The following is a 23598-nucleotide window of genomic DNA, read 5'->3' as shown; positions in this document are numbered from 1 at the left end:
AATACTAATAACTTTTGGCAGAATTTAACACATTCATACAAAAAATAATTCAATAGTTTCTTGCTATTTTTGAAGTATCAGATGCTTTCTGCTGAGACACAAGAGAGAGAAGGATAAGGAGGCACACATAATAAATTCTTAGCACTATGTATTTTTACACTGAGTATAACAATGAAGCAAAGGAGCACATAGATACTTCATACCCTTCAGAAGCTCATGCAGAAGATGAAGCAAATTAGACCGCAGTACACCGATGATTTTTGCACGTTTTGGGGAAAGAAAGAGGGGGCAGGAGGCAGAGATGGAAAAGGATGAGGTGACAGGAGTGAAAGCGTGAGAGCGATGGGGGCATGAAGGGAAATGAAAGGCAAAGGTGAGATAACACTAGTGGGGTTTAATTGCAACAGAAAAGGAGGCTGAGGGCAAATGTGATAGCAGGCTAGGGTAAAGTCAGGGCTATGGCAGATCACTTGGAAGCCTTGAGTTTAGCAGTTTGATACTGCCTCTTTTTCCTCTCCTGCTCTGGCTCTCTACCATGTTGCTCATCTGGGAAGGGAGGTGCTGGGGCTGCTAATGCAGGAGGGACTGGTTTCTGTCTGTGACTTTTATTAAACTTGCCTCCCCTATCATTTAAACCCTCTCAGCCTGCTTTTGTTAGAACCCTGCATACAACGTCTAGAACTGTTGAGTAGGATGATCCAAATTGTTCATACTTTTATTCTGTTGCTATTTTCATTTACTTTATGTTTTAGCTATATCCTCACTGTGTTGTTCTGGTGGTGTTCATTTCAGGAGCTCTGAGTGTTCCTGTGTCCTCTGAGTCCAGTAAAGTGCGGTGAGAACTGTTCCCTAGGGGCCAAAACAGAGATCCAGCCTGCTAAACTGGATTCAGTCATATGATGTGGTTAATCCATTACAACTCTGAAAAGCAAATGTGGAAGCTAATCTCAGTTGTCACTTTTGTAGAAAACGATAAAACAGAATTTACAGATTAGATTTGCTTTGGTGGAGTTGCGGGAGCATCACAGATTAAGACAGCAGTGAGGTGTCTGTTCTCCTGTGCAATTACTGCAAATTTCTGTGGTCTGCACAGCAAACAGATCTGGCTTCCGCATTGAGGATATAAAGCTGTAAATCTCAGTTGTTAGGACTTGAAATTAAAATGTTAACCATTTTGAAAATATGAACAAACAGCTGACCAAAATGATTTTTCTTGTTTCCATCTGCAGGAAGTCACCAAATCTGTGCAACCCCTTCTACTGGGAAGAATAATAGCTTCCTATGATCCGGACAACTCCGATGAAAGATCCATAGCCTACTACCTGGGCATTGGCTTGTGCTTTCTCTTCCTTGTGAGAACACTACTTATACACCCTGCTATATTTGGTCTTCATCATATAGGAATGCAAATGAGGATAGCTATGTTTAGCTTGATTTATAAGAAGGTAATTGTTTCATTTACACTCAAAGGCAAACCTCTGTCTGTAGCTTACGTAATCTTTAGGCCAGTTTGTTGAAAGATTGATAGTTTTGTACACAAAGCACACAAAAGAATAATGTGGCGAACATTAGTTTCTGACAGCTCTCCATTTCCTACGTCCAAAGAATTAAATACTTGTCTGTGTCTGACTTGAGTGAAGTCAGCCTCTGTGTGAGTTCAGACTTGCTGGATATGTGGTGAGATGCCTTAATTGTTCTACCACCGTGCTCCTGTTATGCACGTGTATTGCAAAGGGAGAATGACATATGCTGGTGGCCAATGAATATTTTCAAAAGAGGATTAGACGCGAAGATGTAAACAATAAATATAGCATAGAAGGGATTGAGTTTGAATGATACCGTGTGAGATCTCCATAGCATGAAGAATCAACAGATACTGGTGCATCACGTGTTCACAAATCCAAAGATTTAAAAAGATGTTTGGTTTTACCAATAACAAAAGCAGCTTATTTAAACAAACATGTTAGTTACTCTAGTATAAAGCTCACTGTGAAAACATCTTTCAATAATATTTTTGTCAAGATAGGCACAGTAGGAGATTTTTGAGGATGCACAGCAGTACACAGCTTAATTAAAACTTGCATTTGCATATATATCTATATACATAAAATATGCAACAGAAAGCAAGGTCTAAATCAATAAATCAATATTTGTAAAGCAATTTAATGGTTATATTAAATTCAAGTGACATACATAACAACTTTAATGAGAGTTTCTTTATAGCATAAGCAGATAAGTGAATTGTTATTCGTACTACTGTACCATAGCCTATTATTTTTATCTGTATTTATTCTGTTTTATGGGGATGAGTTACATGGCCATTTTTCTACGGTTTTGTTTTCTTTTACAGATCTTAAAACTGTCAAGCAGAGTTCTAGATAAAATAAGTACTGGACAATTGGTCAGTCTTCTTTCCAACAATCTGAACAAATTTGATGAGGTACGTCATCATTTGTTTAATCCATTTGGTGATTCATCAAATACAAATGCTATACTTCAAGCTGTTCCTGACAAATATTAAGGAAGGAAGGAGCATAAATGACGGACTGCACTGAGTGCTCATTGTGGATATAAAGTGAATCACTACTTCAAGAAAATGTGTTGGCACGTGGTCATGGAAATGCCTGTTCTGATACTTATGACATCCTTTATCTACTTTATAAGTAGAGGAAACCTAAAAACCAGGTATACCATGAAATTGTGCTTGTTCTACAGTCCAGTGAGAACCTGCCAGAAAACCTCTGGGTTATGCAGTTGGTTTCACAGAGGTCAGAACTTGCTGGTTCAATCCTTCCATCCTCTTTTCCTGACCACTGTACCTTTTTACTAAGGTGATCCAGTCTGTTCCTGCCGTTGAACAAGCGATGATGTTCAGAATCCTGTTGCTACTATTACCCACTCTTCTAAAAGTCTGATTAAGTGTTGATGTAAGACCTCGTTAGGAACCATTCCCAACACATCCGTCTTAGACAATACTTCCAGAGTCTCCTGTAAAACTTCTCTTTCATTAAAGACACAGAGGTAAATCCCTGCTAATGGGTCTGGGGACTGGAAACTCTATGAGCTTCTGTTCAGCATGTATGTTTAATTGGCCCATTGGTAGTACGAGGTTTGCTTCCTACGAAAGAAACAAGGTCAGAGGGACTGTAGACACATGGCTGGAAGCGTATGGTGTATTTACTTGAAGCACTATATTACTATATAGAGCAATGTCAGCTAGTGCTGAACAAGCTGGGACAAGTGCCCCTTCGTTGTGGCAGTGTAGCTGCAGTAACACAGACCCCTGTGCAGCCTGATCACAGGATTCAGCCCAAAATCTCCCCAGTGTGAAGGAACACTCCTGAAGTAGGCAGCAGTCTGTTTTAAATTACTTGTGTTCGAACAACAGTCATCTCTTCACCAAGGTAATATTCGCCTCCTATATCAGATTAAATCACTCTCAGAAGATCTTCTGTGTATTTTTCTCATCTTGCAGTGGTTGAAAAAGCCAGCATCGATGGCGAATTCTGTTTACTTTTACAAAGCTGGGATTTTTCCTCGTGTATACATAGCGAAGAGACAAATGCAGACTGAACTTTGCCTTACAAAAATCAAAGTTTAGGTGTGGAATGTATATATATTGCTGTGCTGTCATCATAATTAACACCCAGAATGCTATGTGCTCGGGATCACAAATCCTCCTTTATAAACTTGTTTTACGACTTAAAATATTTGTACCATTCTTCATTACATTTTTCAAAGTGTCACTTTAACGACTTCTTCCTTTTCATGTAGTTTTCAGAGCACATCTGTAACTTGTATTATTATTATTTTCTGCTGTGGGCTTCCACAGGGTCTTGCTCTGGCTCATTTTGTGTGGATTGCACCTTTACAAGTGGCACTGCTGATGGGACTGCTCTGGGATATGTTAGAAGCTTCTGCATTTTCTGGACTTGCTCTTCTAATAGTCCTGGCCTTTTTCCAAGCCTGGCTGGGACAAATGATGATGAAATACAGGTGACAAGACCGTTTTAAAATATTTCAATATATTTTCCTGAAACATGTTGGTTTAAGAAGCTTATGCTACTTGATTAAGGATCTCTAGTTATGACATTGTTACAAAAGAGGAGTCCAAAGAGTGTTGGCTGTGTTGGGAAAGTCATGGACAAGCCTTTAGGTATTTAGCAGCAGCTGTCTAAACTTAGCAAAATGAAAGGCCTAACATGCAGTAAATAGTGATATGCTTTGTAGAATTAAAACTCCTTGTTAGTGACTTGATTTATTCTTTTTAGAGCTTGTATTTTCTCCTTAGTAAAACAATTACTAGATTTCTAATAATTCCTTTCACATTCTTAATAATAATTCTGTTAAAATAAACATTTTAAGTGTAGGCATATAGGGAAAGTGTTTTCATAAGATATAACAGGATACAAACTAAGTATACGGGATGAAAAAGATGAAGATTGACCTACTGTCTTTTTACTTTGTAGGAATAAGAGGGCAGGAAAGATCAATGAGAGACTTGTCATCACCTCAGAAATAATTGAAAATATACAGTCAGTTAAAGCCTATTGTTGGGAAGATGCAATGGAAAAAATGATTGAAAGCATCCGTGAGTAAGTGTTCTCATTTGTTAGTCAAATTTTTTATGTGCTCAGAAAAAAAAAAAATAAAATTAGGTGGCTATGAACACCATCTGTGGTCTTGTTAGTTAAGAAGTAAAGCACACAAATATTAATCCTCCACAAACTAACCGTGCATTCCCACACTGCAGCTTGGTTTTTTTCCCAATTTGTCAAGTTCACTATGGAGGTGAGATTTTTTATTTTTTTAATTTGCTTCCTCATTTGGTATAATGATATTTCAGTGGTTAGCTTGTGCAGGTAAAACAATTGTGGCATCTGTGTTTGTTTCTGGCCAACCCTATCCTCATCTTACAATAAAAAGCCCTTTTGTGATGGTTACTTAAGGCTTTACAGTCTTTCCTATTCTGCAGTAGAGGAAATAGTATGAGTCCTCTGCAGCCATTTTCTAAGAAATGCAATAAAGCTGGTTTTAAACGTTACATGCAATCTGTGAAAGGATTAAAGTAGCACAGCTTCATGTATTCATCCTGCACAATTCCATTAACATTTATTGTCTGTGGATAGCCTTGTATAATGCTTATTTTTTCAATTAATATCGAGATGGAACTGGAACTAGCAGACCTGAAGCAGAGAGGAGGTAAAAGAGCTAACCTAGTTAGCTGAGAGCTATGAGAAGGTCTTTGTTACAGACAGGGAGTCCTGGGGGAAGGGAGAAGTGACATATTGATTGATGGGTGACGCTGCACTAAAGCTGTCCCATGTGTTTGTTTAGTCCTTTACAGAGAATTAAAATTCCATGCCAGGTGTGTGATTGGGAAAAGAAAAGAAAAGAAAAGAAAGATAAGTGTCATATTATCATATAAATAAAAGAAATTAAGCGATATTATTACACAAACACCTTGTCCAGCTGCTTTCTGAAAGACAATGCAGGGAAAGTGAGGTGTTCTTTACCTTTAGAATAAGGAAGATCTTAAAATTTGTAGTGATTTGCTATAAACAATCAGAGAAAACTCAGTCTGAATCCAGATCAGCAGTTCCAGCTTGAGGATGGAACCAGCTTAGGATTCCCCTGGTGTCACTGGTCACATGCATTGCTTTTAGGAAATTTGAGACCGCATCTTGTGACCAAATCCTGTAGAAATGAATTAAATAAATTTTAGTCCACAAAATGGTCACAGAAACATGGAAGAAGGACTGTCATTTTATGATCTAGATTTTCTACAATAATTTATAGTGAATTTTATAACGCTGGAATTAAATTTTTATTATATTATGCATGGATTCTTAAAAGACAAGAATGCTAGCAATATTATAAGATCAAAGTATCTCTCTTCTACTTCTCTGCACCAAAATACCATAGTTTTTTGAGTGATCTGACAGATCACTTGGTGAAGACATCACCAGAGCAGGTCAACCCAGGAATATCAGAGTTTCACTTGAATTTTGCTTGCTGAGCCAGCTCTGCAGGGCTTCCCAATCAGTCGGCTTGTTAAGCTGGGAGGAAACGAGACCTTGTGTGTGAAGCCATGCCTGTATTTTAGCAACGGTACATTGTAACTTAGTCATTACTTAGTCATTACTTCTGCACGCTGGCATTTTCTGATACAACCCAGTTTAATCAACTAATGAACTAGATATAGACTTGTACCCTTACTCTGGCAGACTTGAGCTGCAGGGCTGGCCATCCTGCAGGTGTAACGCTGCCGCAGGCAGACTCCCCCGGGGAACTGTGATGCTTCAGAGGGACCAATATGGGCTGCCTCCCGTGTGCCCTCTTACGTCTGTACTGATAATAACTGTTCATAACAGGTGTCTGAATAAACATGCCCGCACTCCTATGGGCTATGCAATGTATTCAGAGAAGTAAAAAACCACAACACCAAACCGTTCCCCTGAACCGCAGCATAGCACTGGAGAAGGTGAAGTCCAAGGTTGGAAGTGTCTGTACTTTGTCAGCAGAAGATACATCTTTATATAAAGCAAAGAATCTCAAGCTCATGTATTTGTACTGATTCCTGCAGCATCACTTCAAAAACAGACATACATTGGTCGACACTCTATACGTGCCCAAGGCTCGTAGTGTCCCTTACATCTCCCTCCAAGCGCCCATGTTGTGTTAGCAAGACCTGTCCCAAGAGTGCTTAATTTACAGAGCTCTCAAGCCTGTATCACAGACAGACCCACCTTTGGAAAACTTTCGCGTGTGGCTGGGTCAGATCGTGGCTGGTACCCGGGAGCACACTGAAAAGGGTTAGTGCTTTGATTCTCCCTCTTTGGAGTAGTGGCTGTGTGCTTCAGCGCTGAGGGGATTTTTGGTAGCTTCTACCCAGGCGTTTGTGTGGGACTGGACAAGCACTAAGCCCAAAAATCTTTGTTATCCCTATTCAGTGCTGCCACCCACAGTCTCATACAAGCTCTGGAAGGATTTACAAGGACCTTTCTCCAGGGCAGTGGCTACTCCATGGTGGTGACCTGCATGCCCGGCTACTTTCTGTAGGCCTCTCTTGTGAAATACAGACTTAATAAGAAGCACTAGGCACCCTGCTCCAAAACTGGCTGAGATCAGATTTTTCTGTCAGGTACTTTTAAGAACGCTTTGGTTGACAAAAATTGGTAAGATGCTGGATGCATGTGGAAGTCTCATGCATATGTAGTGTGGAGCTGAAAGGGGGTTCCACAGAGCCCCAGATTCCTGGATGGACTTTGCATGCAGACACTGGCTCAATACCAGAGGACACATAAAGGTTACGGTGCTCAGTCTTGCAACACCAGATATTACCATCACCAGTGTGACTGTGAACTTGTGCACAGTATCCCAGTGGTTAGAGCGCTCACCCAGGTAATGGGCACCTTGGGGTCTAGGTCCACCTCTAGCCCCAGTTAATTGCTCTTGCAGCGGAGCAATTGCTCTTTCACGGCTGCAGAGGTACCTCTGTTCAGGCAAAGCCGAGCTGCAGGGCACCTGGGGAATGTGCAGTAAACAGGGACAAAATGAGAGCAGTCAATAGAAAGCTTCAGCACCGTGAGTTAGGGTTATCAACTCAAAAAATTAATTATGCTCCCTGGATTATTTCTCTTTTTATCTAATAGCTTGCTGTAAGATGCATAGACATTGTGGAAGCAGCTAAGAGGAGTCACCAGTTGCATTCATGACTGCACAGCAGTCAATAAGCTACTCTGTGACTAAACTTCTATGGAGAAAGGAAGGGCAAGAGTAGACTCCCTGCCTTCCACCTCTTCAAGCCGTGGTTAACTGATACCTTACTTCATGAGTGGAGCTGCAAAAGGAGATGACATAATCAGATTGTGGATTGTTCCTGGGGTTTTTTTATGGTCATGTACAGCAAATCTGGCATTTCAAAGTATCTTATTTTTAGGGGAGTTCTGTATCTACATGACCAGATGAGTATGGGATGATGCTTCTGGGCAGGTATCATATACCACAGCATTAGATGTTTAAAGATGGTTGTGCCAGGAATTGTAGAGGCTTGTGGTTCATGAAGTGTCTGAATTGTGACGTAGATCATTGTTATATTGTCTGACATCTCTGAACATTGGTGCCAAAATTTGGATCCAATTACTTTTTAGGTCCAAAAATTGTTTTGAATCTTGCTTTTTAACTGTAATCCTAGAAAATAACAAGGATGAATGAGCCTCTGAGTTAATTGCTTTACCAGCAGTTCCATCCAAAATATTTGTAAGATGTAAACTCTGGAATCTTATCCTAATTATTTGTATTTGTTGTTTTTTTTTTTTTTTAACAGAACTGAACTGAAGCTAACCCGAAAAGCTGCTTATATGAGATATTTCAACAGCTCAGCCTTCTTCTTTTCAGGCTTTTTCGTGGTGTTTTTAGCTGTGCTTCCATATGCTGTGACTAAAGGAATTATTCTCCGAAAAATATTTACCACCATTTCCTTCTGCATTGTTCTTCGAATGACAGTGACCAGGCAGTTTCCCGGGTCTGTACAGACCTGGTATGACTCTATTGGAGCAATAAACAAAATACAGGTAGGGTACATACACTAAAATCTTCCCAAGTACGTAAGCTAATTCTTTACAGCATGTTATCTTGTCAGTTGATCAACAAAAGTGCACAGCATTTATGCAGACTTTCCAAATATACTATATGTTGCTTTGACTACACACCATGAAATGTCATTATAAATCTTGATATAGTTATGGTTCCCCAGGCAGCATAACCACAGGAGTTTCATGCCGCCAGCACGCTGCCTTTTTTGAAAGTGGCATTTAGTTATTCCTTCTCATTGCAGAATAAGGGACTCAATAAAAATATATCATGAATTGTGGTGCTTAGGAGATGTTTTTCCTTCCGAAAAGGAAGTACAGAATTAGTACATGTTTTTAATATAGCATGGCTTCCAGTAGTTGCAGTCACAGATCTTCTGTTTTCCTTGCTATTAGTGGCAAGAACAGCAGGAGATTGTGCATCTTATGCAAATGTGCATCTCATTCATTATGAGTAGTAAACTTAATTAAGGTACTGGTCAAATAATTATTACCTACCTTACCTACTGAGATGAATTGCTCATTTACCAGCATGAGAGGCTTATCTGCAGAGTCAAATCAGGGCAAATTCTCATTAGCTCTGTCTGTTAGATGCAGCACAAGTCTTATGAGGAGCAGCTGAGGGAACTGGGGTGGTTTAGTCTGGAGAAAAGGAGGCTGAGGGGAGACCTTACTGCTCTCCTCAGCTGCCTGAAAGGAGGCTGTAGTGAGGTGGGCATTGGTCTCTTCTCCCAAGTAATAAGCAATAGGACAAGAGGAAATGGCCTCAAATTGCACCAGGGGAGGTTTAGATTGGATATTAGGAAAAATTTCTTCACCAAAAGGGTTATCAATCATTGGAACAGGCTGCCTAGGGAAGTGGTTGAGTCACCATCCCTGGAGGTATTTAAAAGATGTGTAGATGTGGTGCTTAGGGACATGGTTTAGTGGTTGGACTGGCAGTGTTGGGTTAACAGGTGGACTTGATGATCTTAAAGGTCTTTTCCAACCAAAACAATTCTATGATTCTATGACTCTGTGTTTTATCTGCTGTTTTGAAATCACTCCGCAGGAAAAGAATTCTTATTCTATTTTGGGGAGAAATCTTAGGCTTTTTTTTTTTTTACATATTTATATTTTTTTTAAAAAATATATTTTATTGTTTTTAGTGTGGTAAAATACATAATATGGAACTTAGACATCTAAATCAGAAATCTGAACCTTAATATAAAATAAGAAGCAGGTAATAGATTTTTATGATTTTCATAGAATCATAGAATTGTCATAGAATGGTTTGGGTTGGAAGGGATGTTAAAGATCATCTAGTTCCAAGCCCCCTGCCATGGGCAGGGACACTCTCCGCTAGACCAGGTTGCCCAAAGCCCCATCCAACCAGGCCTTGGACACTTCCAGGGATGGGGCATCCACAGCTTCTCTGGGCAACCTGTTCCAGTGCGTCACCACCCTCACAGAGAAGAATTTCTTCCTAATATCTAATCTAAATCTACCCTCCTTCACTTTAAAGCCATTGCCCCTTCTCCTATCACTCCATGCCCTTGTAAACAGTCTCTCCTGTAGGCCCCTTCAGGTACTGGAAGGCTGCTATAAGGTCTCCCCGGAGCCTTCTCTTCTCCAGGCTGAACAATCCCAACTCTCTCAGCCTGTTCTCAAAGGAGAGGTGCTCCAGCCCTCTGATCAGTTTTCAACTGGGCAGAAAGTTTGAGAAATCTAGCCATAAATCTTTCTATTTGACATTCAGAAGGCTGCCTTGTTGGGTCCCGATTTAGGCAGTCCTTGTGCTCTCAGATTCCCTAGGCGTTAGCGGAGGTATCCTGTCTCTCCTGTTCCCTGGAAGAGTGTATCCAATGCCCTGTCACAGAACTGGCAAGCCCAGTTGTCATACCATTGCCCTCACTTTGCTGAACACTTGTCTTTAGGGATATTAGCTCTGTGGATGCTCCAGAATCCATAAATGATCATCTCTTTGTGGCAGGTTCAGTACAGACCCCATAGACAGACTGCACAGAATCCCAGAACACTAATGCCCTTTACTTGTCGCAAGAAACATAAACAAAAATAATAAACCACTCATACATTTCTCTGATTTAATTTCCTCATCAGTTTTGAGAGTTCACTGGGCCAGATATGTCCCTTGGGTTATTGTATTTTCCCTGTAGCTAGATCCATAGTTTCTAGACCATGAAGTATTTTGGGATCAGTGTGCTTTCTCTGACTATCACTGCTCCAGCAACTCCCCTGGATGACCCCACCACCTTTGTTATGAAAGCCTAGCTATCATTTCCTTTTTTTTTGCATAAACTGTGTGTATTTTGCCTTCCAGTTTTTCCGTTCCTGCCCTTTCAATCATCTGCTTTTTCCCTTCTTCTTGTTCTGCTTGGGAAATTTGCAAGTTTACTGTAGAGAACTGATTTCCCCCCATGTCTGCTTAGTTTGTCCACTGTACTGCCCACAGAGACCTACTTGGTTCCATATAATTTAAAAAGACAATTTAGAGGAGAGGGTACCTACAGACTGCCTAACCTTAATAAAATAATGGCATAGAGAAGTTATTTTTCCTATATTAGCATAGGCTTACTCTTCCTAATATTATCCCAGAACGTAACCCAAGTGTCAGGTTGCTGACTTGTGTCATTTGAAATTACATTACTTCAGTGCTGCACTGGCCAGGATCATGATCTGCCTTTATTTTATTTTTTTTGGTAGAGACATCATTCTGACACTTTTAAACTCTTGCAGTTTTGGAACAGGGAGACAGCAGCATGTAGCTGCTTTGTTTCACTGTTTACCACAGTGCAACTTTCCACATCCTACTCCAAACCCAACGCTTTATTTGAAAAGGATTAAGGTTGGAGGGGTGATGCTGCCTGATACAAGCCCTGAAAGCAAAGGAAATGCCAAGTTTTGATATTCTTTCTAAACCAGAACCAAATACATTTATGATTATATTTTCACTAGCAATGTAAGAATTTGTAGTTTCAAAAACATTTCCTCCTGCTTCCGAAAGACGTATAAGCTGTATTTATGCCTCTCTCTAAGACATTGCAATGTAGTAGCACCATCAGAAATATTAGCCAGCGCTCAGTGTTGGCAAGCACGTACTGCTTTGTGTGATGCAGCCGTTGTCCCTTACCATTTCCTCTCGTCTGCTTTCACGGTGTTTCTAGGATTTCTTGCTGAAAAAAGAATATAAAACCCTGGAGTATAATCTAACAACCACTGGGGTTGAGCTGGACAAAGTAACAGCTTTTTGGGATGAGGTTAGTACTTTTACCCAAACTGAATTAAAACACAGTGTGTATCTTTTTTACTGATATTTGCCTTGATGTTCTCTAAAAAAAGCTGCCCACACTCCTTCATTTTAACTGGCTTCAACTATCAGCAGGCAATGAATATATGGCAAGTAATTAATGCATGATATCAAATTATCCATGGTTGCGAAACTTTGGAAGAGACCTTTTAACAAGTGTTAAGTTCAGTAATAAGTAGTTATTTCTGATTTAAGCCAGCCTTAAAACAGAATCATGTTGTGGCATGTATAAACATGGGAAAGCATTTCTATAATAGGCAACTGTTGTTTGTGTCCACAAATTTAGGAGCAAGTCCAATACTTACATTAAGAAACATATTTATTTAAGAAAATAATAAACACATTATAGATAGGAAAAGAAACATCAGAAAAGTTCGTGTGTTTTCATAAGTCCATAGTATGATATACATGTCTGCATATGCATATTTTATGCATTTTTTTTGTACATACAAATACATATCTGTGTATGTTGCAGGGAATTGGAGAGCTGTTTGTAAAAGCAAACCAGGAAAACAACAACAGCAAAGCTCCTAGCACTGACAACAATCTCTTCTTCAGTAATTTTCCCCTTCATGCCTCTCCTGTTCTTCAGGATATAAATTTCAAGATTGAGAAGGGACAGTTGTTAGCTGTTTCTGGATCTACTGGAGCAGGCAAGGTATTTCTATTTCTGTTGTTTCAACAAAAGTCCTAATAATTTTAAGGAATAATTTTGTGTTGTTATCTGTATTGTTACCTGTATTGTTACTGTATTCTTGCTATCCTGTGCTTGCTGTAAAAATGATGTCTGTAGGAAAAAGTATGAATAAACTGTAAGTTTCAATAAAATGGCCAATAGTTATTTGAAGTTTTACTCTGTGGCCAACATGAGAAAGAGTTTGCTGGATAGTTTTGGACTTACAAGGAAATAGTAATTTAAATAACAAAACTATTTAAATGACAAAACTATTTTTCCATAGGAAGTAAAAGGAAATTTGCAGGAATAATGCAGACTGAAACCTAAAGTTAATGCTCATGGTGAGAATCCCCCTACCTTTAAAACAATAAACTGGAGAACATAGCATAGGTATCCAGATGCCTCAGCGTGCTAGAAAGTGGACTTTTTTTAAAAATTTTTTTCCTGCCTTGCTAAGGTATTAAGGAAAACATTGAACACAAGATGGTCAATAACCTGACAAGCCTTACACGAATTAGCCAGGTCCCTGTGATGCCCGACCTGGACATGTGGTCACTTGTGCTCTGGTTCCTCCAGTGCCTCGCTTGGACAGGCTCCCCGAGTCCCCTGTGAGAGCCTGGGGACGTGCTGCTGAAACTGGAGGTTTTCTGAAAAAAAACCAGTTGTGGTTTAAATTAATCATCCTTTTAGAACCCCAAAATGTTATCAATACATTTAGTTTGCAGATAACACATCCGATTCACCTCATTAATATAAAATGAGTTGAACTGTGATACTCTTATTCACTTTGAACAGCAAGTAATTAGCTGAGTCTTTCATCTTCACTGGGTTTTCTGAGGAGACGTGAAAGTCGAAATAAACATTCATTATGCATTTGGCAACTTTTCTTTTCCTGTCTAACAAATTATTGGTGAACATATTCTAATTACTTTTACTTGCATGGGGTAAAATCTTTGGTTTGTTGGAGTCATTGCAAAGGACCCATCAATTTCAATATGATCAAAGCTTCTATATTATTTTTCAGTAATGATACCAGTAGAAAAAAGCAAGGGACTCAGGACATGAGGTTGTCCTCAAGCTGATATGTTGAGGTACATTTTACTGTGATAGTTCTGAATTAACAGAATAGTTTTCCTATGTTGCTGACAGTCTCAGATGGCTATTGCTAAAACTGATACTTGTAATACAAAAATGTCAACTAGAACGTGCTGAAGAACATATGTATATCTCCTTTATTCAGCCTCTTAGGAAGTTGAGAAAAATTCAGATTACACTGAGCAGTTTATGTGAGTGTGTACATACAACAAAATTTTTTTTGCACTTTTCAAGGCAATGAAGATAAAAGGCTCATAATAGCTGAAAGACTTAAAAAATAAGGTTTACACCCCCCTCAAAAAAAAAAAATTCTCCTTACCTTACACCCTCTGAATTTAAGGTTTCCTTCATGCTGCTTGAGGCTGTTACTGTATATTCCAGGAATTGTCAGGCCTGTGAAACAGACTGCACACTTATTTTATCTATAACAGGTATGAAGCCTGACATCAGCTCTTTAATACTGCCTCAATATTAGATAGGGTTGGGGTTTTTTTTTTTTTCCATTTATGTTATATGGCACGAGATACAGTAGTTTAACATCCAGTGTGGAAAACTTACCAAGCGGCTGTCCTTTGCAAGGTCAGAAACTTCTTACTCAGCATTTCGGAAAAGTCAGATTCTGGTACAATGAAAAGAATCTCATGAGACTCCCCCTGCACATTGTATAACTTGTCAAAGAATCTCTGTGCTTGACAGCATGAAACTGTGACTTAGACAGATTTTTAGATCTTTGGCTGTTACGTCCCCGCTTTGTTGACTGTTTATTAGTAGTAAGAACGCCACTGGAATGGCTCTGTAACATTTTTCCCCGTATTTCTCAATTCTATTCTTTGATCTAGTAGCTAGTGATGTGTGACAAGGTTACTACAAGCTACTGATTAACTTTGAAATTATAACATGTCAGTGCTGAAATTGCAATCAATTCTTTTACGAAGGGAAATAGTAAATATACTTAGGTCATGTATTCACGTAAATGAGTTAGCAGTTACAGAGGAAAATTCAGATCACACTGAGCTGTTTGTGGGTGAGTGTACACTCATACACAAATAAAATTTCATTTTTCAATGCAATGCAGATAAAAGGCTTGTCAACACTAGCAAAATTGTAAACATGAAGTCTGTTGTACAAAGAACAAACAAAATAGTCACTGCTAATGTTAAAAATCAAATAACATTCTCCATAGATACCAATACCTTATGTCTGTATGTGTTTCACAGATGCTCACATTTTTACCTTGTAAAATTACTGGAAGTTTAAATAAAACTACATACTTTTGCAGCAGCATGCTTTTTTTACAAGATACCTTACATAATTTTTATCATTCATCGAGTGAAGTTTGTCTCATTTCAGAGGCCTTTCAGAACCATATGCATCATGAAAATCTCCACTAACTGCAGCTTGCACTAGATCAGTACTTATAGGGACGGTCTTTGCAACACAAATGTACCATCCAAGTGGCTTAGCAGAATGGCTCTTATTTTGTTTAGCATTTCTTATGGTTGTACAGATCTCTGCTATATTAATCAAGTGTTAATGATTTTTCAGACTTCTCTTCTGATGTTGATAATGGGAGAATTGGAGCCTTCGCAGGGTAAAATTAAACACAGTGGAAGGATATCCTTTTCACCTCAAGTCTCCTGGATCATGCCTGGAACAATAAAAGAAAACATAATTTTTGGTGTATCCTATGATGAATACCGATACAAGAGTGTCGTCAAAGCCTGCCAACTAGAAGAGGTCAGTCATCTAGGACTCTTAAGACCTGTGACCCAACCCAATTGAAAAACCCCAAAGAAAAAGTCAGGGAGTGGAGCTTTAAATAAGTGAGACATTTCTGAGATTTAAGGAACTCAGCCTGGCATCCCAATTTTGTCAAGTCAGCCTGTTGCCAGCTCCATGGGAGATGCACTGATGGTGCCAGTTCTGGTAGTTTACACAACAGGAGCTAAATAAGCTGGCTCAGATATTTTAAAGTATCTGCCTTCTCAGTCTTCCTTGCTAGTTAAAAACCTGGGTAGACATACTGATGTTAAAGAAATGATGTAGAAGGTATTGCTCCTACAAAATTTTTTGCATGTTTCTTCCCCATAAAGAAGCTTTTCCTTACAATCTTGGAAATTAACCTGTTTTCCTTCTTTTCTTTTGCATTTTAAAAATGGCTCCAGGGATAATTGGAACGCTGTGCCAGAAACCTGAATTATTTAGAGGAAAATCTTGACTGAGGTTGGGTGTTCCTGTGTGCACATTGAAAATTCTCACACTGGAAATTATTGCAGGATCAATCTTTATGTGACATGTAGCCCACAATTAGTACAATGATGTGGAAATGTCCCTCTGTGTGTTTGATGTTGCCAGAGGGTAGTGTAGGAACAGATATCTTCTCACATTGCAAGAAACAGAAGGAGCCAGCATTTTAGACCTTTCCACTGTTATTGCTGTACTTTAAGATCAGGCATTTTGTCTGTAACATAGAATCATAGAATCATCATAGAATGTTTTGAGTTGGAAAGGACTTTAAAGATCATCTAGTTCCAACCCCCCTGCCATGGGCAGGGACACCCTCCACTAGACCAGGTTGCCCAAAGCCCCATCCAACCTGGCCTTCAACACCTCCAGGGAGGGGGCATCCACGACCTCTCTGGGCAACCTGTTCCAGTGCCTCACCACCCTCACAGTAAAGAATTTCTTTCTAACATCTCATCTAAATCGACCCTCCTTCAGCTTAAACCCATTACCCCTTGTCCTGTCACTACACTCCCTGATAAACAGTCCCTCTCCAGCTTTCCTGTAGGCCCCTTCAGGTACTGGAAGGCCACAATTAGATCTCCCCAGAGCCTTCTGTTCTCCAGGCTGAACAATCCCAACTCTCTCAGCCTGTCCTCATAGGAGAGGTGCTCCAGCCCTCTGATCAGCTTCGTGGCCCTCCTCTGGACTCGCTCCAACAGCTCGATGTCTCTCCTGTACTGGGGCCCCCAGAGCTGGACGCAGTACTCCAGGTGGGGTCTCACAAGAGCAGAGTAGAGGGGCAGGATCACCTCCCTCGACCTGCTGGTCACACCTCTTTTGATGCAGCCCAGGACACGGTTGGCTTTCTGGGCTGCAAGTGCACACTGCCAGCTCATGTTGAGCTTTTCATCAACCAACACCCCAAGTGCTTCTCCTTAGGGTTGCTCTGTAGATGAAAACAATGAATATTTAACTGTGCTGAATAGGATCTGTCTTTAGGCCACACAGTGAAACATATTTTCCTTTAGTGCCAGTCAAGCAAGAAAACAATAGCCAGTCTGTGTAAAAACAAGATGAGGTTACTGTGCTTTATCTCAGAGCAGGGTATAGTTAAGTGATAATGTAACTTTTTCTTATATGTTTATGGCCATTTCATCTTGTGTTTGGATTGCGGTTTGCTGGAAATCTTCTTTGAAGGCTTCTGAAGGCAGGAGAATTAACAAACTCTGTGTCAGGCTTTCTGAAGAGAGTAGTCCTTAACCCTGATCGTAAAAGTTGTAGTTAATGCCAAAGCTCCAAGAAATAAGTGGCTTCAGCAGTTCAAAACTGTCCTTGCCTAAAGAGGCTTCCCAGCCCAGGCTCTTCCTAGAGCAGAGGGTGGTTAATGATGGCTCATTGTCTTTGTGTTGGTGGGACGGGTCAGTGTCTCAGTGTCGGTGGGATGGCTTAGTGTTTTGGTGTTGGTGGGACGGCTTGATATCTCGGTAGGCTGCAGCTTCTTTGTTCTCCAGAGAGACTCAATCAAGCCAGCTTTGATCAGTGTTGGTGCAGCTCTGTGCAGAATGATATGCTTCACCTCCTAGCAGGGCTCATTATTTGAGATTGTTTGATACTTATAAGGATATTTTCTTCTGAACTGAAGCTGAATAAATTGGGCTGGCCTGAAGAGAAGGCAGAATGGTCTGGAAGGAAGCCAAGTGCATTACCTTCTTGCTGTTGTTATGCTTTCTAGTCTTGTTAGCTTTCACATCTTAGTTACCAAACAGGACTTAGTATGGCAGATTGAAGGATGGATTTCAAATATTAATTCCCTGTTTATTTCCCAATGTGACCTTTTAGGCATTTGTTACAAGAAGGGTTAGTGCTTTGTTGGATTGGGCTTGTGTGTGTTCTCATTCTTCAGAAAGGAGAGGTACCAGAGGGTTTTTGCCTAAGGGAGTTCACTTTGCCCCCTTCTCTGCAAATTTCCTAGGTATTTATATAGTCTACCTGAATGTAGGCCTGTTGCTGTCTAGTTCTTATATGGGCTTTTCAAGGGGAACCAAGAATTGGTGATAAAAGAGAGTTTATTTCCTTATTGCACATATGCTGAAAGTCAGTTAACATACAGCTCTTAAAAGTGGCTGCGTGAGATTTACTTCCAAGCTCCATGCTCACAAATACTTTTTTGGGAATACAAAGCCATCTTCCTTGACCCAGTGGACAAATAGATGTGTTACAACTGCAAAAAGTAACATACCTGCGAAATGTTCTTTTTGCTTTGCCATCTCCACCAGTATAGAGGAAGCATACTGAAGATTTAGTCAAATTCCTAAATTCACAGTTAACGTTACTGGAAAGCAATGAAACTATTAGCAACAAAAGGATTTTCTTTTATTTCTTTTATTTTTTATTTCTTTTATTGATTTTATTTATTTTATTTCTTTTATGAGCTCACATAAGTTTATAGCAATTTAGATCTATTCTGTAATCCAAAGGGGTCAAGTAGTTAGATACTGTACTTTCTTGACTTCCATACTCAACTTAAAAGATTTCTGCCTTCAACTTCTTATTCTTGTTACCTTGCTGCAATTCACCTACTCTCCAGTTGTGCCAGTATACCTGTTCATGATGTCGTGCCGTGAAACAGAAGTTGAAGATCAAAAAGAAAATGGTTATGATATACTGGAGAACTGCATCCCTCATAAATACTCTGCAGAATAGTTTGACAAAGTGCGTTTGTGTAGTGCACAGTACATTAAGATCTCAGTCTGTGCCTGGGTTTGCAGGCTCAATTAGCGTGTACACATCTCTCACGTATCCTTTTTTCTCATGTATAACATAACAGTTGTCTCAATGCCCATTACATAGGTGTGTGACTGATGAATGGTCAGATGCAGTGAATCACATCATACAGTAGATACTGTTTTGTGAGTCTACGTATGGGAAGTATATGTTTTAATGGTCCTCCTTTGAATGTAGTCCCACTTGATTGCGGGGGGGACACCTGTGGCAGCAATGTAGTGTCATAGGTTTGATTCATGGCCCTTGGTCCTCACAGCTCTGCTCTGTAGCCTTCTCTGGCACGTGGGGATACCAAGGGCAAGGGACACCACAGTGCAGCCCCGTACAAGTGTATGAGATCTAAGTTGTTGAAAGGATGCGCAATGAAAGACGGTTGTGTGTCGAAGGCTCGGTGAGGGAAGTTTCTCAGGTCTAGGTATCACTGCTTGTCATAATTTCAGGATGACACTCTATAGATATATAATACTGAAGAAGCATGAGAAGGGTTCTCAAATGCATCTCTATGTGAACCAGTAAAAGCACGTCTAAGGTACGTTTTAAACTTCTGTTTGTACAGCTTATGTGCGTTTTTTTATGGTAGTGCAGCCTACTTTACATGTGTAAAATGATTCAGGACTTGATTGTAATTACATTTCTTGATTATATTTTTCCTTTGAGGATAAGTAGGGCATCGGGGAGGTAAAATCATGTTTTACAATGTGGTTCTAGTTACTGGAGTTTGGAAATGGGCAGAGGTTGAAAGCAGAGAAGTGGAAGGTGATAGAACAACAGAAAGACTGCTTTGGAGTTGAGATGAAGGGGTTGTAATTAAGAGGTGCCTTAGCATTCTTGATATCCTACAGACACAGCCTTACTGGCAAAAAATTACTTCTGAAAGCCCAGCATAAACTAAATATGGCTGCAGTGAGATGTAAGTGGTGCGCAGGCATTGCCCTTATCCTCTGTGATGCTGAGCTCAAGGGAATGCCAATGCATTTAAATTACATGATGCGTTCTGTGAAACATCACAGTAAAAAAAGTTTTACAAAAAGGCATCGGAGAAGTGCTGCTTGTTCTGCTCCACTGCCTTCTTCCTCTTTTTACCTTTCCTCGAGAAACAGTGAATATTTTAGCAAGCAAGCAGGGTGAGTACCTAATTTAGGTAGGTCCCAGTTTGCAAATATGGAAGTGAAGGCTTTCAACTTCTAGATCAAACCATTCCAGCACAGATCAGTAGTCCTTACCATTTGTCGTTTATTCAGAAGCTTTTTTGAAATAAATTGTTTGAATGGGTTTAATTTTGAGTGTGCAGGTATTATCACAAATCTATTACCTTTAAAATCTTAAATTGGCATGCTATGATATAGAGAAGCCAAGATGTAATTGGTACATATTCTGAACTACTTTCCTAAAGACAGATCCCATAGGCAAGCTTAAAGGTGCTCCAAAGGTAAGCTAAGATGAATTGGTGTTGCCTCGGCTTATGCTACCTTTTTCCTTTTTTTTTTTGACAAGATGTTTTACCCTTTTTATCAAGTACTTTTCATCACATTCATGATAAAAATCAATTAGCAAGAGAGGGTGAACTTTTGCCTAGCACTTCAAATTAAGGACCTAGTATGAACAAATTTAACACTGAGAAACCATCCTGCAAAATTCATTGATTTTTATTCTTATTGCTCAATAGCAAAAGCCACTGGGAGATGTGAACTGGATGAGTTTATATGTCTAAGGAAACTTTCTAATAAATTTGAAGTAATTCCACAAGTGTAACTTCCCTGGAGATTGAAGGGTTGTATTAATGTCATGGCAGGGATAAAATGAATATAAATGGGAATTTGTAGGAGTAGCCAATTGGGTTTGAAAAATCCTTATTACTGATGTAATGAAAAATGGGGAAGGAATGTGGATTGATTTTCGTATTTTTAGGTTGAAAAATTAGTATTAATTGCCTACTATACACAGCGTGTGGGATTTTTGTTTGGTTTCAGCACTTGGTGGGTTAAAAAGGTAAAACCTTTGGACAGCTGAAACCGGAATCTTCATGTCTAAATGCTGTTAACATTGAACAAAATCATCCTAAGAGAATGCGTTCCTCCAGTCAAGACTGCGGAAGCAAGCTCATTATAGTTATTCTTTTTAAAAAATAAACAAGCATTGTATCCCATTTGAAGGGGTGCAGCCATTCATTAGTTTTGAAATCATACTTCCATGACTTCCATTTTTACCTTTTTGCAAGGTAAGATGGATATTTTTCCACCTAGTTAGTTCATTTGATCCTTCAATGGTTACCTAAGAGGCCATAAACACAGAATGGCAAGTGACTTTTAAGAGATTACCACTCTTAAAGTAAACACATGTTCTGATTTGAGAGCCACCAGCTGCTCATGAATGTAATGTTTAACATGGCATGCAAACAGAGGAAGTGTTTCCATGTGAAATCAAATCATATTATAGTACTAAATAAATCTGTGGCCAGATCCTGTGGGTTATTTTGAGCTGATTTTACAGGGAGTGCAGGAGATTCATTTTCATCTAAGAACTTAGATTATAGAGACAATAACTAGAGAAAGAGAAAATCAATATGCCAGGCCCTGGTTTGTGTTCCTGTGTGTTTGACATCTCCTTGCAAAGGATGGCATCCATCCTTGGGTGACGAGTTCACTGCAATGTCAAGGATGCCCTGAAACAGAAACATAGCCTTGCATGCCACTGTACTGGTCCAGCCCCTTTTTTCTGTGCTGGGTTTTTTTGGTTGATTGGTTGGTTTGGGTTTTTTCAGTTGAGAAGTTATTATGGCAGTGAGTGAAATACTTGGTGCCCTGTTACTGTGCCTGTTTTTCACAAGGTATATTGGCAGATTACAAAGTGTGTGGAAGAGAGGAACAATAAGGATTCAAGTCTGGAACTGAGTGCTTTGTAGTAGGTAATTCTCTACAAGAGGATATGAAGAGGTAGCTTGGTTACCTAATCAGGTACAAGTCTACAGTGTAAACTATGTGAGAGCAAGTTACTCAGCCTGTCTTCATAGCTGAGGAGAGAAACAGGCATGTCAAGGTGAAGTGCATCTCCTCCTAATGTAAACAGCTAAAATAGCATAAATGCTTCTTTCAGGCAGAAAGCCCACGTAATATGTCAAATCTCCCACTACAGCCATTGCATCTCAGACACGTGCGCCCAAAAGCTGGCTATCTTTATATTTTTTTCCACCTTGCACTGGTATGATCCACTGGCATGAGCAGACTCCTTTAACGGAAATTCTTGTCTGTGGCCCAAAATCATGGGCAGGTCAGCTGTGAAGCTGCTGACACAGTGAGTTCCCTGGGGAAACTGGAAGTAAATAGACTAGCAGTTTCTTTATAGCAGGGATCATCTCGATTAGAGAAAAAAAAAAGAGTCAAACTCCAAATGCACTGACTTCAAGAAGCTTATCAGCAATCAAGTAAATATGTTTAACAGCGGCCCTCTGCAATGTTCTGTGTTGATATCATTTAGTTAAAAACCTATTTCAGTCAAGACAGCTCTACCCACGCCTTTCCCTGTCTTAGGTACAGGGCTCTGGACTGATTACCTTGGACATTGTCCTGTCTTCTGTGTCACTTCTAGAATCGTATTTAATTCTCTTACCCTGAATTTAACTACAAACATACAGCATACCGACTACTTCATGTTTCAAAAATCTGTTCCACGGGAACGTTTCACCATAAAGAAAGCAAGTTTCGCCAGCGTTCGTGTGAGTTTTGGGTGAGCCTGACACTCTGCTCAAAGTCACAAACTCTTGTGAAAACAAAGCTTATGCTTTTGGATCGTGAATCCTTCATGAATGGTTCAGCTTAAATCTAACAAAATCTTAGGCTTCAGAAATCATAGGCAGAGAGAGGAGAGTTACCTAAATAAAATAAAAATTTAAAAAGTAATTTCTAATTTGAAATGCTTTAAAGAGATCTGGTTTTCTGCCTTCCAGCCCAGGAAAATGAGGACTCAAGTATGTTCAAGGTGGTTACCCAAAAGCCAAGATATAAAAAATTCCTGAAAATTTTTCATCTTTTAAAAATTAACAGAAATATTCACTAGTACATATGAGTCTGAAACAGAAGACTTGATTTCAAAACTTTAAAACTTCAAATTTTGCAGTTTAGTTCATATCTGTCTTACTTTCAAGATAATTTCTTTTCTGAAATTCAGGGTATCTTGAAAGTTATGCTTTCTGCAAAATGACATTTCAAATTAATTATCTAAAGATTTTTAGTAATCACTGAATTAAAATCTGGAGGTTTGTTTCAGTTCCATTTCTACCTTGTTGGTATATTAGAATTGAATATGATTGCTTGGAAGTACAAAAATAATCATCTTAGTGACAAAGCAGGTAATAGTAAAATTTCCTCTTATAACTAAAGAGAAAAATTATCCAATAGGGCGGAATAATATTGCAGCTCCTGCTTGAAATCCTTGATGCTGCTTCTGCTTAACTTACATTCGGCTTTACTTGGCATTTTATACAATAAAGACTTCAGTATTTTTCTTCTAATTTATTCCAAAATGCCCATTCTACAGAAAGGGAATTGCAAAATGTATTCAGAGGCAGCTTCTCTAAAGCACAGAAAGAAAGAAGGCGGCAAAAAAGGGAGTACTTTGGCAGGTGAGAAGGAGGTAGCAACGTGAATGGGGGATTTTCTGGGAACTGTGAAAATAAACATAGGAAATATTAATGGCAATGAAGAAAAGGAAGGCGATAGAGCTGGTAAAGAAATGGACTGTAGAAAAAAAGGAGGTGAAATAGAGGAAAGGGTTAGTGAAGATGAAATGGAGACAGTCAAGACTACTGCTCTGTTCCATCAGTTTCATGACAGTTTTATCTTTTTGGAGGGGAGGCAGAAGAAGGAAGATCAAAATCCACATCATTAAGGACATATTTAAGGAAGAAAGAGGGGTCCCAT

At 39.4% G+C, this 23598-nt stretch overlaps 1 protein-coding gene across 1 annotated transcript in view; it reads left to right on the top strand.

The window, feature by feature from the left end:
• CFTR (CF transmembrane conductance regulator) overlaps positions 1–23598 on the top strand; it is a 92088-nt gene that overhangs the window by 21073 nt on the left and 47417 nt on the right. Inside the window, exons 4-11 of the mRNA XM_054837080.1 lie at positions 1230–1445; positions 2351–2440; positions 3833–3996; positions 4470–4595; positions 8330–8576; positions 11759–11851; positions 12377–12559; positions 15218–15409. Of these exons, the coding sequence (XP_054693055.1) occupies positions 1230–1445; positions 2351–2440; positions 3833–3996; positions 4470–4595; positions 8330–8576; positions 11759–11851; positions 12377–12559; positions 15218–15409 (1311 nt within the window). The remainder of the gene's footprint in view (positions 1–1229; positions 1446–2350; positions 2441–3832; positions 3997–4469; positions 4596–8329; positions 8577–11758; positions 11852–12376; positions 12560–15217; positions 15410–23598) is intronic.

The sequence above is a fragment of the Grus americana genome, chromosome 1 (assembly GCF_028858705.1).
Source record: "Grus americana isolate bGruAme1 chromosome 1, bGruAme1.mat, whole genome shotgun sequence".
NCBI lineage: Eukaryota > Metazoa > Chordata > Aves > Gruiformes > Gruidae > Grus > Grus americana.
This window is presented reverse-complemented; position numbering and strand designations above follow the sequence as displayed.